General features: G+C 40.4%; 1 protein-coding gene across 4 annotated transcripts in view; it reads right to left on the reverse strand.

Moving 5' to 3' along the window:
* The window catches only part of LOC105429274 (uncharacterized), a 124,564-nt gene that overhangs the window by 18,981 nt on the left and 89,199 nt on the right, over window positions 1-16,384 (reverse strand). For 3 of the 4 annotated variants that reach the window (XM_089079855.1, XM_089079853.1, XM_089079854.1), the window contains one exon: window positions 8,522-8,621. In XM_089079855.1, the coding sequence (XP_088935981.1) occupies window positions 8,522-8,621 (100 nt within the window). Of the gene's footprint in view, window positions 1-8,521; window positions 8,622-11,839; window positions 12,079-12,551; window positions 12,776-16,384 lie in introns of those variants that run through there. The other variant, XM_089079856.1, reaches the window with a different exon arrangement.

Here is a 16,384-nt window from a genome sequence, read left to right on the forward strand (position 1 = left end):
GTCCTCGTATTTTTTTTTTCAACGATAAAAAGAATGCTCGGTTTCAGTAGTGACTCGAACGTGCAAGCGTGTTATGTGCAGTAACTTTTTGCTCGTAATCGATCGCACAGTAGCTGTTACAGTCATTGCGCAACTTACTTTCATCGTGTGCTCTCATCTCGGATTGCAATCCGCGCGATAACGCACCGAGCGAGATATTTCTGCTTTCTGAAGTTTATCATTAATTCCAAACTTACCAAGTTTCGTTCTGTTCGTAAATAAAATTTAATGGCATACGATGAACCAGTTTACGAACGCGAGAAGCACGGCGAAGGAAAGAGCTCTATCCGACAATTAATTACCGCGGCAGAAATTCGAAATTCATCAAAATCAAACCGGGATATTTTCGAGCGCCTTCTCTTTTTGCGATTAAACGTACGTAATTACTAAATTAATTATCCGGCGTGCTCCCGCATCGCGTCGGGCGCGAATTTAAACGATCGCGCAACGAGCCCCGAGCTCGGGTTTTCTGGATTGCGAGAAAGAAAAAAGTGGACTCGACTAACGCTCGTGCTCGCACGTGAGAAAATGTAAGCGCGAGTGTTAATGAAAGTGCGCGGACGGACGATAACTCCTGCATATATATATATATATATATATTTCTTTTATTGGCAAAGAGTCCGATCGGCGGCGCGACGTTTGCGTCCGCCGACTCGCATTTAACCCGATTCCGATGGTGTGGCTGGAAACCGGTCGCGCCGTCCGAACGAGATGACGGATAAAAGCGATTAACCACTCGCGCGCGCCGCACCGGTTCGTTTTCCGCTCAGGCTGTTTTCCACGCGGCGTGAAATCGGAAAAGTGCACCGGACGCCGATGCACGCACTCGCCTGTGGCTAATACATATTTACGCACTCGGTAAGCCTCGCACTTTCTAGGAGATAGCGACTGGTAGCCGGCGCTGTTCGCAGCGAATTATTGCCCTAACGCCCAAGTAGAAAATACAACGGGAAAGGTTTGCGGAGAGAGAGAGAGAGAGAGAGAGAAAGAGAGAGACCTCCGAGAGAGGAGAGTGCCGTAGAACCTGAAATTTATACCTTGCAACTTGCGATCCGCGCGTATCGATTTTGTTAAACCAAATTGTAAAAAGATGTGATTTACTTAACATGAGTGATATAACGATACGCGTCACATAATATTTAAAATTTAATAATTTTTTACGAGCGACTGATCGGCTTTTTTTCACATTCTTCTTCATCTTCTTCTTCTTCTCCTCTGTTTTTTTTTATAAAATGCCTGCGGTGAGATTCTCACTCGTCTCTAATTGACAGTTGATACATCGCGCGAGACAAACGACACTCGCAATGGACCTCGCGTGTCGTAATTATCACAGCAATTTGCCCGAGCTGCCGGCGGGCAGATTGATTTCCGCCAATGTCGATGACGATTCAATCGCCGTTTTTCCTGTGACGTTTGTAACTCCATGAAGGCAACCCTATTTATCTCGTAAATCCTACGCGAATTGCCTAACCACATTTACTTTTTGATGCAATTCTTTTGCACACTGCAAAATAAATTTACAAACTTGAAAAAAATGATTATACGGCAGTTTTTATCATGCAATTTCATGATTTTTTTTTTGTAAGTTCATCTAATTTCGTTTCAAATCTTGCACATTCTATCTTTTTATTTTTGTTTTTGCCATCTGCCAAAAATTAGTGAAACGTATATTAGAAAGCGATTATATTATATTATTCGTTTGAAAGAAATACAAAATTTCTATGCGAGACGAGGCCGTGTGAATATGAAAGATATGAAAAAATAATGAGGGGAAAATAAAGAGAGTGAATCCAAGGTCGAACTACTGATCGCGTGTCCAAACGAATTTGTTTAATTAACTAATGAGCCTCGCCCTCCGTGACGTGACTTGGCTTTAGTTCGACAGATGCACCCTTCGTTGCGTGTCAAGTTTTGTTGGACACGTGGATGCGCCAGAATGGAAAATCGCCAGTTAAACACGAAGAAAGAATCATGATAATTGAACCATTTGCATGGTTAACCCGCGGTCATTGCCTCGCATTACAAAGTAAAGATTTCATGGACGATAAAACTTTTTTGAATAAAAATTTATTATGTTATTTCTATTAATTTCTATTAATTTATTCAGGATTAATAATTTAGTATTACGTCATATAGTTAATAACATTTTATTAGCTACAAGGAAAAGTTAAAAAGGAAAATTTAAAACTAACATAATTAAATAACACGATAGCAGATAAAGTAAAACTATAAAGATCAAGAATCTTTATATATAGAATCATGTGGTAAAATAATTCCCAAATCTTTCAATAAAATTATCATAAAGTAGTGCTAAAGCATCAATAAGATAAAAAACGTAATTAGATTAAGCGTCGAGTAATAATCTTAAAACTGCTGTCATGTAGATCACACAATCGTATTGCGATCATTAGAATTGCATCGCTATGCAATTGCAACTGCAAGTCGTAATGGCAGTCGTTTGGTCTGTCGCAATAGCGATCTAATCTACTCCAAGCATTTTTCACAACGTCATGTTATTAATCTAGCTTCACTCGGTAAAAAAGTAGCAAAGACATTAAACAGGAATTTGAAACACAGTTTTGTTTCTAATTCTCGAATAAAACATAAATTAGTACTTTTACTTAATAAAAAAATTATTTAGTAAAAATGTTAATTTATTATTTTTATGTATACGTCCTCTCTGCTAGAAGCGTCTCTCTCGGAGCAAAGCCTTGCCGTGAGTTACAATGTCGTCCTGCTGTTTCCTTGATATTTGTCTCAATTCTGAGGAAAATGGCCTGTTCCCGGATTAGAAGAAACAATTCCTCCGAGAGAATATATTAAAGTGTTGAAAGGGAGTCTCCTCTCTCTAGCGACGTATACGGTGGAGAAAACGGCACCGAAACGGAGAGTGGATTCAAGGAGGGCATTCGAGGAGGAGCCATCAAGACAACTCGAGCTAAGGCGAGACTCAAATGGCAGCATTAGCGTAGATGTCGAATGGGGGAGACGAAACATCGCCACAACATTTGCAATTCCGAGGAAATTGACGGCGCCAGCAAGCCGCCGTATTCTTCCGCGTGCTTGATAAAATTTTGACAGGCGTGAATAACGTGACGTTAGATTAGATAAAAATATAAGTGAAACTTTAACATTTAATATAAGTCACATAAGTGAAAAAGGCACTATTTTTTTACATAAAGATTTCATGATTAATTAATAAAAGAAAAAAACTTGAGTCAAGTTAGTTTATAAATTACAAGGTAAAATAGCTTCGGATGATTCAATTTTCTTCAAGTTTTGGTATTTTCTGGGTATTTTTTGTTTTAAACTAAATCTTATCTGGCGTGATCTTAAAACAAAAGTCATCGGGGCGTCACACAAAGGAAGCGAAAAGAAAATAAAAAAGAAATGAGAAGAGAAGACAAGAAGTCTCGGTGAATATTTAGTGAACAGCACAAGAAAGCGGATGATGCGGGGGTGGCTTAAAGAGAGATGACATTAAATGGGAACATTAGTAGGAATGTCAAACGAGGTAATGGCATTCTCTTGCTCGCTCATAATTCTCATTATATCCGCTCTGGGTCTTATGAATTTATTTCTAACCTGTTTGCACTTATCTCATTATGTGTCAAAGTTTCCTGTGCCATTTAACAACATGCAAAATGTTATTATTAATATAAATGTTAAGATATTTTATTATTACTTAAAATAAAAAATAATTACTTGAATAAAATAAAAAATTTTAAATTTAAAAAACAAAGTTTATTTATAATTATAGAATTTTATACGCAAAATTAATTTCATAATTTATACGTTGAGATATAAAATACGTTGATTTTTCAAATTTATTTATAATCCTTAATTCTTAATTTAGTGTAATATACATTTCTTATATTGCCAGAAATAAAGTATACGAAAATAAGAATTATATTTAGGAATTGGCTTCATTGGACGTCTCTAGCAGTATCGCGTTCAATCGATTAGAATTATCATTGCGTTGCTCTAGGTGAAAGCAAATGGAGACGTTTGACAGTCCGATATGATGATTTATGGGCGAGCGTAAGAAGGATTGATGCGTCCGTCGACATTGATCCCGTTAACGACAACAGTCGCTTCCAACCTACGGATTCCTGCAAATCGGCAGGAGCCGTTAAAATAACATCCGGTTGCGCGCGTCACGGCCGTGCGAGATGAAACAGCGATTTCAATGACGATCGCAAACGACGTATAAAATTATGGAGCACTGAAACGGAATCGTGAATCGCCGTGAAATAATCGAGCGAACAGAATGATGAGCTGTAAGTGAAGCTACTTATTAGAGATCTATAATTTCAGCATGAATTTCAAATTCCGGCCCGACGAAGAAGGAAATAGACGAAGAAGAAAATTGCAAGGAAGCGCACTCCTTTGCATTCTTAAGAGAGAAGGAGATAAGCTCGCTGTTTTATTAATTTTGTTATCAGTATTCGGTAGAAATTCTATAACATCGGACAAGCGAAATAATTACAACGAAAATCTCTTACGGTATTAACAACGAGTAAAAATATGGCAGAAACATCGCGTGAACGACGATCAAGAGATTTTAATGAATCAATTAGCTGACTTACTTAGCCGACACACACTTCGTCCGCTCTTACAATCATAGAGACTGCTATCTCATTATTTTCGCATCCAGAATAGTCGTTTCTGCCTCGTTCTGCACTCTTTCTTCTTTTTTTTTTCTGTCTTTTTTTTTTCTTTCTTTTTTTTCCTTCGACGATGTACTCCGCCCGCCTGGCATTGTGGTCATTGATACTCCTGGCGTAGCCTCATAAATAATTAAATATTCTACGCGGCATGCCGCATAAATTACTCTTAACGCGCGTTTAACGGATAATTAAGTCTCTCCGCGCGAATAAATTACTTGTCACGCTTGAATTCGAGTTTTAGCAAAGCATCGCCCGAAAATCCGGGAAACAACATCGTGTCCGCATTCGTTTAATTGTTTCGCAAATTGTACGGAAAAAAAAAAAAAAAAAAAAAGAGCGGCGGGATCTCGAATGGCAAATTTTGCAGCGATTATTTTTATAAAATATTGATAAAGGGTGCAAATTGAATTTTTAGAGGCGAGCGTGAAAAGCGCGAGTTAACGGGCGGCAGTTAACATAGCGCGGCTGCAAAATTTCGCAATGGTTTCACATATTTCGTCCAAGAGAGGAAATGCTGAAATGCGCGCGAGCAATAAAACCGCGGGCGGTATAAAACCGGCGAAAAGGAACCGTGAATGGCCGCGGTGCATTAAACATTCTCGCCTCGTTTCCCGACGGCGTCGTACACGTTTGTCGAGGATTCGTACCACCCGAGCCCGATGCCCCTTATTGGTATTCTTCCCCGTCTTTACGACGGTCAAAACTCTCGCAAATAGATTGAGATCCGATTACGCTAACGCACGCATTTCCATTAATTCAATGACGTCGTCCCGCTGTTCCGTCGTGATTATCGCGATTACTCCCGCGAACACCCGCACGCGATACTCTCGTGCCGATCGTATGTATCTTTACGATGATCGGGATTAAAATTTCACGTGGCAATTAAAGCGATTTAATACGGTCGGTGAGCCGACCGTGGCCCTCCATGGCCGACCTCCTCATCGTTAACTGAATCCTCAATCGCTGAAACTTTGTTTCCCAATCGGATTTTCGGAGAAGTCGGCAAGAAGTTTACCCTTCTTGGACCCGAGACTTGGACATTACCAGGGAAAAATCTGTTTCAACGTTGATTTCACCGATTTCCCGTGGAGTCGCGCGAGTCGGTGTAATTACGTCACGATCGATCCCTTATGGTTTGCCGTTGAGGACGAACGATCGACGTTATGATTTCGCGTTCTTCGAGGGTGCTTTACGACCGTCTGCGCGATCGTCTCCCTGGCCCGACACGCCACCCCGGTGCTACCGTAATCGTAATGTTGCGCTTTACGGGCCCTTTATCGCGCGCGCGTGACTTCGCGCCGATTCGCCGTGATTTAAGGCTGGCTTTCGCGAGAGAATATTGCCGGTGGATCTCGTATACCGACCGTCTAGACTCGGTGTTGCTCACCCAGAATGCACGGGCCTGCAATATCCGTTTAACGACGGCAAGGTGGAGCGGAGGAATGTCCTCGAGCTTGCGAAAGCACCTCCCCGTCGGGGGAGGAGGAGAACGGTACGGAGAAAGAGGGGCGTGATACGACTGGAGTTTTACGTGGAGTTTCCAGTTTTCAGTTCATTATAAACCGACGGAATGTTTATTTTTCTTCAATACGTATAGAATCGAAGAATTTTTCTCTGAGAAATACACGAAATACTCGAACTCGCAAATACTTTTCTTTGAAAAAGTGATTCTTTCGGCAATGAGACATGCTTTATCCGAGGAATGCCAGGAAAGCGAACAAGTCGTGTAAATAAGAAAGATCGTAGTTTCACGGCGCAGATTAAAGCGACGCCGGTCTGGCGTGCTATTTTAATGCGGCAGATGATCGATTAAGTATTCCACGTGCGGTAAGGCGCGTGGCCGTAATTGAATGCACGTCCCGGGATTTTTCACGCGTCGCGAAACCCGAGCATCACGCCCTGAAAATACCGTAACGAGAATTCCGATGGTTTAAAGAGGGGATTTGTTATTTGTTTCACCGTGCTTTACCAATCGCAGCGACAGTAGTTCTCAAATTGAGAAGGCAAGAATGTTTCTCGAAAGCAAGAACTCATGCTCATTCATGCTTAAAAGTATCCTTTAAGTATAAAAAATTTCTATCTACATTTAAGATTTTTCTTCGTCGATACATTTTAATTCTTTAATAGAATAATCTTTTATTTTACAAATTTTTAAAATTTAATTTTATAACGTTATATACAATTTCGGTGTTTTTTTTTTTTTTGCGTGCACGCCTGTGGGCAAATATACCATTTGTTGTATAGATATTTTTGCTAAATCGCGAAAATTCACACAGAGAGAGATAACTCGAACATTCGATAAATAGATTTATAAGTTAATTAAATTTTATAAATAAATTTTGTAAATAAATTTAACGCAAACAGCTTATCAGAGATAAGTACACTATTTCAGATTTCTAAATACTTACAGCGTTCATGGCTAAAGAGCACCTCTACCTCTCACAATGTGTGAAATCCTAAGACCGTGCGCGTGTTTCTCAGCTCAGGGGGCCTACGATTCCCAGATGAATCATTAGCCGGAAAGGCAAAAATAATAATCCCACCCATCTGCGATAAATCCGCCGCATTATATATAACTCTCGATCTTTGCATCGTGCAACAACAATATATCACCGTATCGATTGTCCGCCCCCAGATTCTGCATCGAGCGAGTCGAGGAGCTTGCAGGCAGCGGCAACGATGATGGCGAGATGGAGATCGCCGTGGCCACGCACGCACGCACGCACGCACGCACGCACGAGTTCTTTCGAGGATCTTCGAGCCTGTTCCTCCGCTTCTCTCATAATCGCGTTTCGCGCAGTTATACTCGTATGTGCGCGTGGGCGAGGGTGAGGTACGAGAACAGAAACTGAGATAGAGAATCGTGACTGCGAACGGCACGTATAATGAGAAGGCAATATTCATAGAATTACTACGAGGCGCATAAAACAAAACATTCATAAATGTCCGGATAAAAAAGAAACGAAACACGTATACGCGTCTCGTTTAATATATCTGTATATATGTAATAAAGGATATGACGAATTATTGAGAAAATTCGATTTGTGTGTAAGCTAAAGCCACTTTCCAAACGAGTGAATCGGATCTTGTGCGTCTCATGATTGAAACTGAAAATATCTCAAAGGAACATATTGGATTATACGGACGGTCGAAGTCGGCCGCAAATTAATTTCATAGCGCACGAGAAAGCCGCCGGTGTCAAAGTCAAGAGGCGGCATAAAGCCAAACCGGTAGCGGCCGCCTAAACCGGAAGTAAATGGCCGAAATAAATTTTTGCGACAGAGAGATATGTATCGCGTCTCGTTAGCCGCCTCTCGCCAATCGATCTTTGTCGCGCGATTAATGTCTCCTCCGGAGCGAAACCGGTGCGTAGAAGCCGCGCGGGAGAGAGCCGCGGCAGGAAGCGCCTGAAAAATTCACGCACCGCGGGAGACGACGCCGCTTTCTGCCTTCGCGAAATTGAGGAGGAACGAACGATAAAAAAGTGGAACGCGCGAGTATCCAGGACGACGAGTATCGCGTTGAAAGGAGCTGCCGAGATCGATCGAGAGGGAAACTTCGATAGGCTTCCGTCATTCCTGTTTGATGGGGCGAGGAAAATCGAGCGTGGAGAGAGAAAAAAAAAAGCGACGGAAAATCAGGGAGAGGTCATCGGGCCGGACGACTCGAGTGGTCGACACATGTCAAAGTCGACTTTTTGCCCTACGCATCTCGAGCCTGGCACGTGTGGGCATCATCGACAGATCGGGTGACTTTTCCGGATGGAAAGCGGGGTCGATAAACCCGGACGAGCGAATGACCCGCGAACTTACCTTCGAGATTCGCCATGGAGAACCTGTAGCTGTCGATCCTCGGTGTGTTGATATCCGAGTTGAAGGGCCTGAGGGTTGCCGAGCTCACATTGTCAAGACCCTGAAACACGAAAGGTAGCAAGTGTGTTAAGCAAGTTAATTTACTCCTGTTGCGATGTGACCTGCCTTTGCATGTTGAGCGAGTAACAGCAGGGGCAATGACCTATCACAGCCACCTGTTTTTTCCCAAAGGGTTTATCGAGGGGGAAGATTAAAAGTCTCGTTTCTATTCAAACGGCCTGATGATAATCAGGCTAATAATTAATTCTACATTATTACATTGGATAATATAAGATATTGAACGTTAATAATTTTATATTAATTTAAGTACGTAAGAAAATTTATATAAAAGTGCTATTTCTCCTCTTTATCCCATCAACTACGCGATTCCGATCTCTTTTAACATATGGGTTTCGTGAATGGGTTTCCTGATGAAGCAGACACGCGAATATATTTTTGAATATCCAAGCTTCCACTCACGAAAAACGTGGTGTCATGTACCGCGTAGCGGAAAAAGGTGATATTCAAATTGAATCTGCGTCGGGAAGTAACCCCGGCATTTCCTCGACCTTTTCTCGGGAATTCAAGTCAATCCGTAATCCGTTCGAAATCCTTTTACGTTTCCAATCCCCGGCTGCGGATGTGATTTGTACAATCAAAAGTATTAATGCACCGAACTCGGAAAATAACTTCGCGATACGTGCAATTCAACGATTTCCGCTCTTCGACAAAATGAAATAATTGAGCTATATTATTAATTGTGGAAAAAATATGTTCCTTTATTCAATTTAACTACTTGCGTATATTGTACAATAGTAGTACTTTTGTTTGTATAAATCCATCGAATTTGTTCAATTTTTCTCTTAGTGAAAGAAGAAATTGATTTGTATCTTGGATCATTATATTCTACAAAGTCTACAAAGTCTTTCCTAAAATTCAATCCATTTTCTCGTTTTAGATAGTAAAGAATCCAATCTCTCTTCGAATCTCTTTCGGATCAATTTTATTGCTTTAATTATTTTACACAAGTGACAAAAATGTACCAAATATTGACGTGTCAATTTCTCTTATTGTTAGTAATTTTGTGGATCTTGGTTATGTATAGCTGTTGACTGTTGTCTTTCAATCCATTTTTCGATATCAAATGTATAGAGAACGTTTTCCATTACGAAAAACATCCGTAGATATGTTCCGGTTTTCACCGTAGATTATTAGAAGATTAATCGAGAGAGAAAAAAAAAGAGATGCGATGTAATCTACTTCGAAATTAGTCTCTGTCAATCCTGATAATTAATCTTGAGAAACTCGGCCCTTATTCGCGGCATAAATTATTAACATTCTCACGATAATCGACAACTAGAAAAATTATTTCTAAAGAAAATTGTAACAAAATTAAACAAGAATATTGATTACATTATCATTCACCATCTCCCCGGCAATTTTTTACGCATGCGTTTAAGAAATATCGAAATATTTGAAAAATAATAAAAGAACGGCGGTTATTTTCAAAACGGTTGTCGTAGAGAACGTCCCGCTTTGGATCTCTTTTACTTTTAAAGGTAACTCTTATTAGAAGCAACCCTTTTATTTTTAACCGCTCGCTTCCGCGAGATAAAAATAAGTAGCCTTTGTGTTATCGTTAAGTCGGCGATACGAAGTTGATTAGCCGGTTCAGTCTTTTAACGTTTTGCGCGATAAAATCATGCCGGCGACGACCGGAGAGGAAACGTTGCTCCTCAACATCTGAGGACAGCGCAAACGGATAATGTGCCTTCTATAATCGTGCTTTTACACGGGCAACCTGGCCGGCATCGCATCGATAACTCTAGAGAGGTACGGGTTATGGTGAACGACCTGGTGGTCACTACTGGGTCACTGAAGTTTAATGCGCGAACTAGCTAGCTCAATACAATGTAAATAGACCGCACAACTACCTTGATATCAAAAGGAAACTGGCGCGCCATAAATTGTCTAAGGATTTATAAACAGCGCCGAATGGAAGCGTGAATGCGCAAGTACGCATTGTTCTCTTAGCGCGTCGCGAAATTACAATAGTAAGTTCGCGAGTTCGTCTGTGGATATGGATGCTCCTGAAGCCTCGTGTGTGTTGGTGTGTTGGTTATATATATTTCATAGATATGAAATATTTGTTTCGAAACATAACCACGGAGAGTTTCGCCAAAATTGCATTGTTACAAATTAAACGCGCGATGCCAAATAAATTCAATTGCAGTTGGCAGTGGCATTTGACATAATTCATAAAATACCTAGAGAAATACATCGAGAGAAAAAGAAGGAAATTTTCCAAATTAATAATCACAATCATTTGTTACTAATACATATAATATTAATTTCACAAAACTTTCTTTTTTTTTCCTTATGAGAAACAACTGTGAATAATAATTTCAGAGAGGAAGTGTTTGTAAGCTTCTCTATTTTTTTTTTTTTTTTTTTTTTTTAATTATGTTGTCACATTCGGTGTCGCTTATTTCAAACTTTTTATTCATGCACGATTCGTGTTCGTTAAACGCTTCCTATTTACGGTTGATATTCATATCGTATCGACAATGAGTTCGGTGTGGGTGTGGTGAACGACCCGTTAACCATCATTCGGCCAACCGACGCAACAATTAGATCCGCACGGATAATGCCGGCTCTCTTCCTGTAACGCGAAACCCGCGGACGTTACGCCCGTGTCTCGTTTCGTGCGTATTCACGTATTCCGTATACCAGCGTACTTGTATTAAACTAACCCTGGAATACCGAGCCCGACCTGAAAGCTACCCGGCAGTTTTTCAGCCGTAACATTTTACGACTTTGTCTTAATGCTCGTTGATCTTTATTTTAACCTTCTTCCGACAAAGATAAAATTGTACAAATGTACAATTGTACAAAATTTAAATGCATTACAGCAATAAATTAAAATTTCCCGATACAAACATTGGATTGCAATATCTAATATGCATTATGCATTATAATTGCCAGTAAGTAAAAAAATTTAAAGAAGTAAAAATTTCACTAACATTTTTGCAAAAAAATTTCACGAAAGATGTGAAAAGAATCGGAGGATTGAAGAATTCTTCAAACGCGTCGATTCCATTTTCCATGCATACGATATTCTTCAATTCATCGTAGTGTTGCCCACTAGGAATAGGTAAGGACCCAAGGTATCGTTTAACTTTGTGAAACTTTAATCGATCTCCTTTGGGACTTTTATCGTCCCGCATGCAAATGGTTTGCAGATGTAAATTCGCGTCGTTCGCATATTTCCGTACTCACATCCTCCTGCACCTTGTGGCTCTTCCATCGGAATAGCCTGTCCATTTGGCAGGTGGCGGATTATTCCCTCGATTATTCCCTCAAACTCCGCGGAAGATCATCGCTTGGCTCCCATCTCGCGCGGCTTCATCGACATCCGGATGAAGCTGCGAACGTCGCACGTGGACGGCCTCAATGACACTCGACATTTTTCGATTCTGGACGGATCGAGACGTTCGAATACTCCGTCATGTAGTCATCTTCTTTTAGAAATTACTACTTTAAGCAATTTGATTTACAGGCGCAACAAAAGGATAATAATCCTAATATAAGCTAAATCTAAATCTATCCAGATTTCAAATATTATTGCCGATACATTTTATTATTTGCGATCTTTAAAAAAAAAAAAAAAATCTAATTCAAGTATCTGATGTTTTTTTAATCCTGCAACAGCGGCTCTTTTCTTCCATAATATCACGACATGAATCTTTTCAAGTAACAAACTTTTCGCCGTGTGAACATATTTACGCGTCTGAGTAAAGTTAAAAAAATTTTTTTTCGCCCATTTTTTTTTAATGTTAGAAAACTTAAATAAGCGGGCAAACAAGACTGAGCTACGAAACAGCTCTACGTTGGAAAAGATCGTCTTTCGAGCTACAATCTACGCGATACGGTATTGTCTACGAGCACTATTATTGCTATAGCCGCTGCTGCAGGATTAATTAGATCGCACGGGTCGAGGGGAACGGACGGCTGGAGACGGACGCGCGGACGGACGGACGCGGTATCTCGCGGCGGTCGTTGTGATACGAGCACTGGATGCTGATCCGCAAGGGATTCAACGTGGAGGCCGGTCGGTCCACGTCCCACTCGCCCTCTCGATTCCCTCCGCCGCATAGAGGACGGCGCCGAGGACCTCTCCGCCTCTCTTCCTCTCTCTCCTTCTCTCCTTCTCGTTCCCTCGATTCCTGGCACGAGAAGCGCCTGCGCGCCTATCGATTCCGTCGGTTCCCGCAGGAACACCGGACGCAACGCCTTGCTTCCTGCGTGTCGTCCTGATCAGGACACCAAAGTGCCCTTGGCCGGCAATTCTTCTGTCGGAGATTGGGATTTTTTTTTTTTTTTTTTTTCCTAATCGAATCGACGAAACTTCCCGAAGCTCCGAAATTGCGCAAAAGTTTCTTCGGAAGTTTTCCCAGAGATGCGAAACTTACGACGAGAGTAAGACTATTTTCTTGTCTTAAATTACCTTTCACGATCTGTCGAAGTTTAAACATATGGAACAATACATTTTAAACATTTCTTAAACTATTGGAATTATTATACCAAGAACAATATATTGTTATTAATTTGAGACGCTAACATAATTTCTAAATATAAATATATATTTCACTTCTTATTTTATGTTAAGAAAACATAAAAATCTTCGAATTTATTAATAAATTTTATTAATGTAATCAGTTTGATAAGATGGATTTTTACTGATTTTTTAAAAACTTCATTCTTAATATTAATCACAATCTCAAAATTGTACGATATAAAAAAGATCAGCTTTACTCTGTTTAAAGCTAATTGCAAACCTCTGCTTTATTAATATTAAATGCTTTAATGTTGTAGATACGTTTTTTGTTTGCTATTTTGCTCTGGCGCGCCGGCGATTCAGTCGCCCTGTTTGCAACCCCGATTGCGTGCATTCGCACCCCCTGCAGCAATCGCGAAACAAGAAGGTGGGACTCCGAGTTAACTCCCGACGAGTTGGGGTTGAGAGAAATGGTGGCTCGTAGCGAGGCGATTCAACGATCATTCAAACGCAGCGTTGCTAATCGATACGGTAATTTATTCTATGCATTATTAAAGCATAAACTAATTTTATACAATATAACTGAGATATAAATTACAATATAACCACGTTAAATATAATTACATAATTCTTTCTGATATAATAAAAGAACAATATTTCGCTCTTAGTAATAATTCTTGATTGACCAATGTTATATAATTTGTTTAATTAAATGAATTATCTAAATCACATCAATTTTTTTAATATCGATAAATATTAAAGCTTTTCCTTTTTGATGTCTCTTTCCTTCTTCCTTATCACTTTAAATTGTAAACAATTTAATTTTCACTGATAATATGCCAAGCTTTTAGAAGAATAGCCACACTATTCAAGCATTGTACCGTCCATCCATGCATGTGGACACCTATACATGCTCGATAAACGCGTTCATGGGGGTGGATGAACCCTCTCGTGTCGATCGTCAACGCGCAATTCGATTCTTCCACCCCGAAAAATATCGCTCGCGATAGCATTTGACGAAGCAAATCGCTTAAGCTCGCTGACAAACTCACGCGAAATCAACACTACATAAAATCATCTTTTAAGTTCAAGTTCAAGTCTTAAACACAGTTAAAATTTGCTTAGTTGAAAAGTTTGCGGAGCTTGCAAGGCTCGCGACTCCGCGCGCAATTTCACAAAGTGGCTGAGAACGCGGCGGCGCGTATTCTGGTCTAGAAATCCCAGAAACGTGGTAGAAGCGGAGGGAAAGGGAAGCGGATGCAAAGGGAAAGGGTAATTATAGACTCGTTGCCGAGGCCGGCGGTGTTCCCTACGGGACTCTCGCACGTTTCCTTTTTGCGAGCGACGAGAAAAACGAGTCCGATTCGAAAGCCGAGGCCGCGTGTATCTTCCTCCCGCCATTATAATGCTAAACGTAGCCCTGATTTTTCCCGCTTCATCAAGACAAGTTTCAAGGAGAAGCCGCGCTATCATTTCTGTGAATATCTCTCAAAATATTTGCAAATGAAAGAAATTTTTATTAAAGGTCGAGAAAAAAATAATTCGATAAGAGAAGATGAGACATTTTGTGATGAGATATTTTGTGCAGGCACGCACACACACACGCACACACGCGCGCGCGCGCGCGCGCGCGCGCGCGCGCACACACACACACACACACACACACACACGAGTGTACCAAATTCAAGAAAATCGATAGCTCGCCGGTCTCTCGCACAATGCACGATGCACTAGAGACATGCACGTGTACATACGCGCGATGTCATCGCGTCTCCTTGAAGAGATAAGACGTTACTCACGGCGCTTTTCAGCGCGGTGATCCTCTCGCGCGGACGAGCGTGAAATCTCGACAGGCATCGCGAACAATACCCGCGTAATGTATAGCGATGCAGTCCTCACCGAGACACCCGCCGGGAAATAAGCATTGAAAGAAATTCCGAGGTCATCTGCGTGTGGAAAAAAGAGAAGAAACCGGTCGTCCTCCATAGTAAAGAGCAAGAATAATTTTTTTTTTTTATTATACTATTTATTAATTATTATCATGATCACAAATTATTCGCCGTTTATTGCGATTTAAAAAACAAATAGCGAATTGAACGATGAAAAGTTCGCAGCGAGATTTCGAAAAGTGTCCTTAATGTGGCAAATATTCATGAAAATTTATTTTATCGTGTTTGCTGTTTTATTACGCTATCTGAATTAAATATATCGAAATTATATATTATTTTTTTCATTGTCTAGCTTTATTTCCTTTATTGGACCGTGAATCTAGAATTCAGCCAAGCAGCTGTTTTGGGACTCAAACGATTTTAATCACATAATTCTAATCGACCACCCTAGCGTCAAACTCATGGGAAGTTACGGCCCGGAAGAGACGCTCCTTTCAAGTTCGCCGCTTATCATCGTGCGATCCTTGCGAGGGAACGAGGAACATCCTGCCGATTCGTGCGGCAAATTAGATCGATCTGAAGTCTGAAACCGTCGCCCCGATGCTGGTCTCGAAGTTTAACTGTACTACTCACTTCCCTTAGTTATCCCTTTGGGTATGGGTACCAGCAGAGATTCCGACAGGCCCTAATCAAAATAATTTAACATCCGCGCATTCGTATGGACGGCTAACTCGATTGTCAGCTAACACATTGCAGTGCCGCCAAAACTGCGTTACTTACAATCCAATAAGTTAAAAAGTCGACACGCAGAAATGATCAAGGACATATGTATTTAAACAACCCGATTAAATTCGTCATTCGATAACTTAGATTATAATAATTTTATTTCCTAACCGTCATCACCGGAAAAACTTATAAGATTTATAACAACATTTATTGATAACGACTTTCTTTTATAATAATCGACGATAAACTCTTTTTAGATACAATACTATTAATAATTCTGTTTTTTTTTTTATCTGTTATCTTTGACATTTTATTTCTGGAGATAAGGAACTGTTCTGATGAATAAGATTGAATCTCCAGTAAAAATGATACCCTAATATTCATACGGTTTCGATATCGTCTTCTGTTATCTGTGACGACGAGGGTACCCGCAGTATCATCAATCGCACTCTGGCAACTATATTAATAACGAAAGAGGGTTTACATCATATTTTATAAAGGCGCTTCCTAGCAATACTGGATGTTATTCATAATGATTTAATGATCCCATCCAGATTATAATCGTTTGTTATCATTAATTGTGATACCTATCATTTAAACGTGTTTACGATTTATTAAATATCGCAACACACATTTTGCACACATGTCTGG

The sequence above is a fragment of the Pogonomyrmex barbatus genome, unplaced genomic scaffold (genome assembly GCF_055798465.1).
Source record: "Pogonomyrmex barbatus isolate J1 unplaced genomic scaffold, ASM5579846v1 scaffold3, whole genome shotgun sequence".
Taxonomy (NCBI): domain Eukaryota; kingdom Metazoa; phylum Arthropoda; class Insecta; order Hymenoptera; family Formicidae; genus Pogonomyrmex; species Pogonomyrmex barbatus.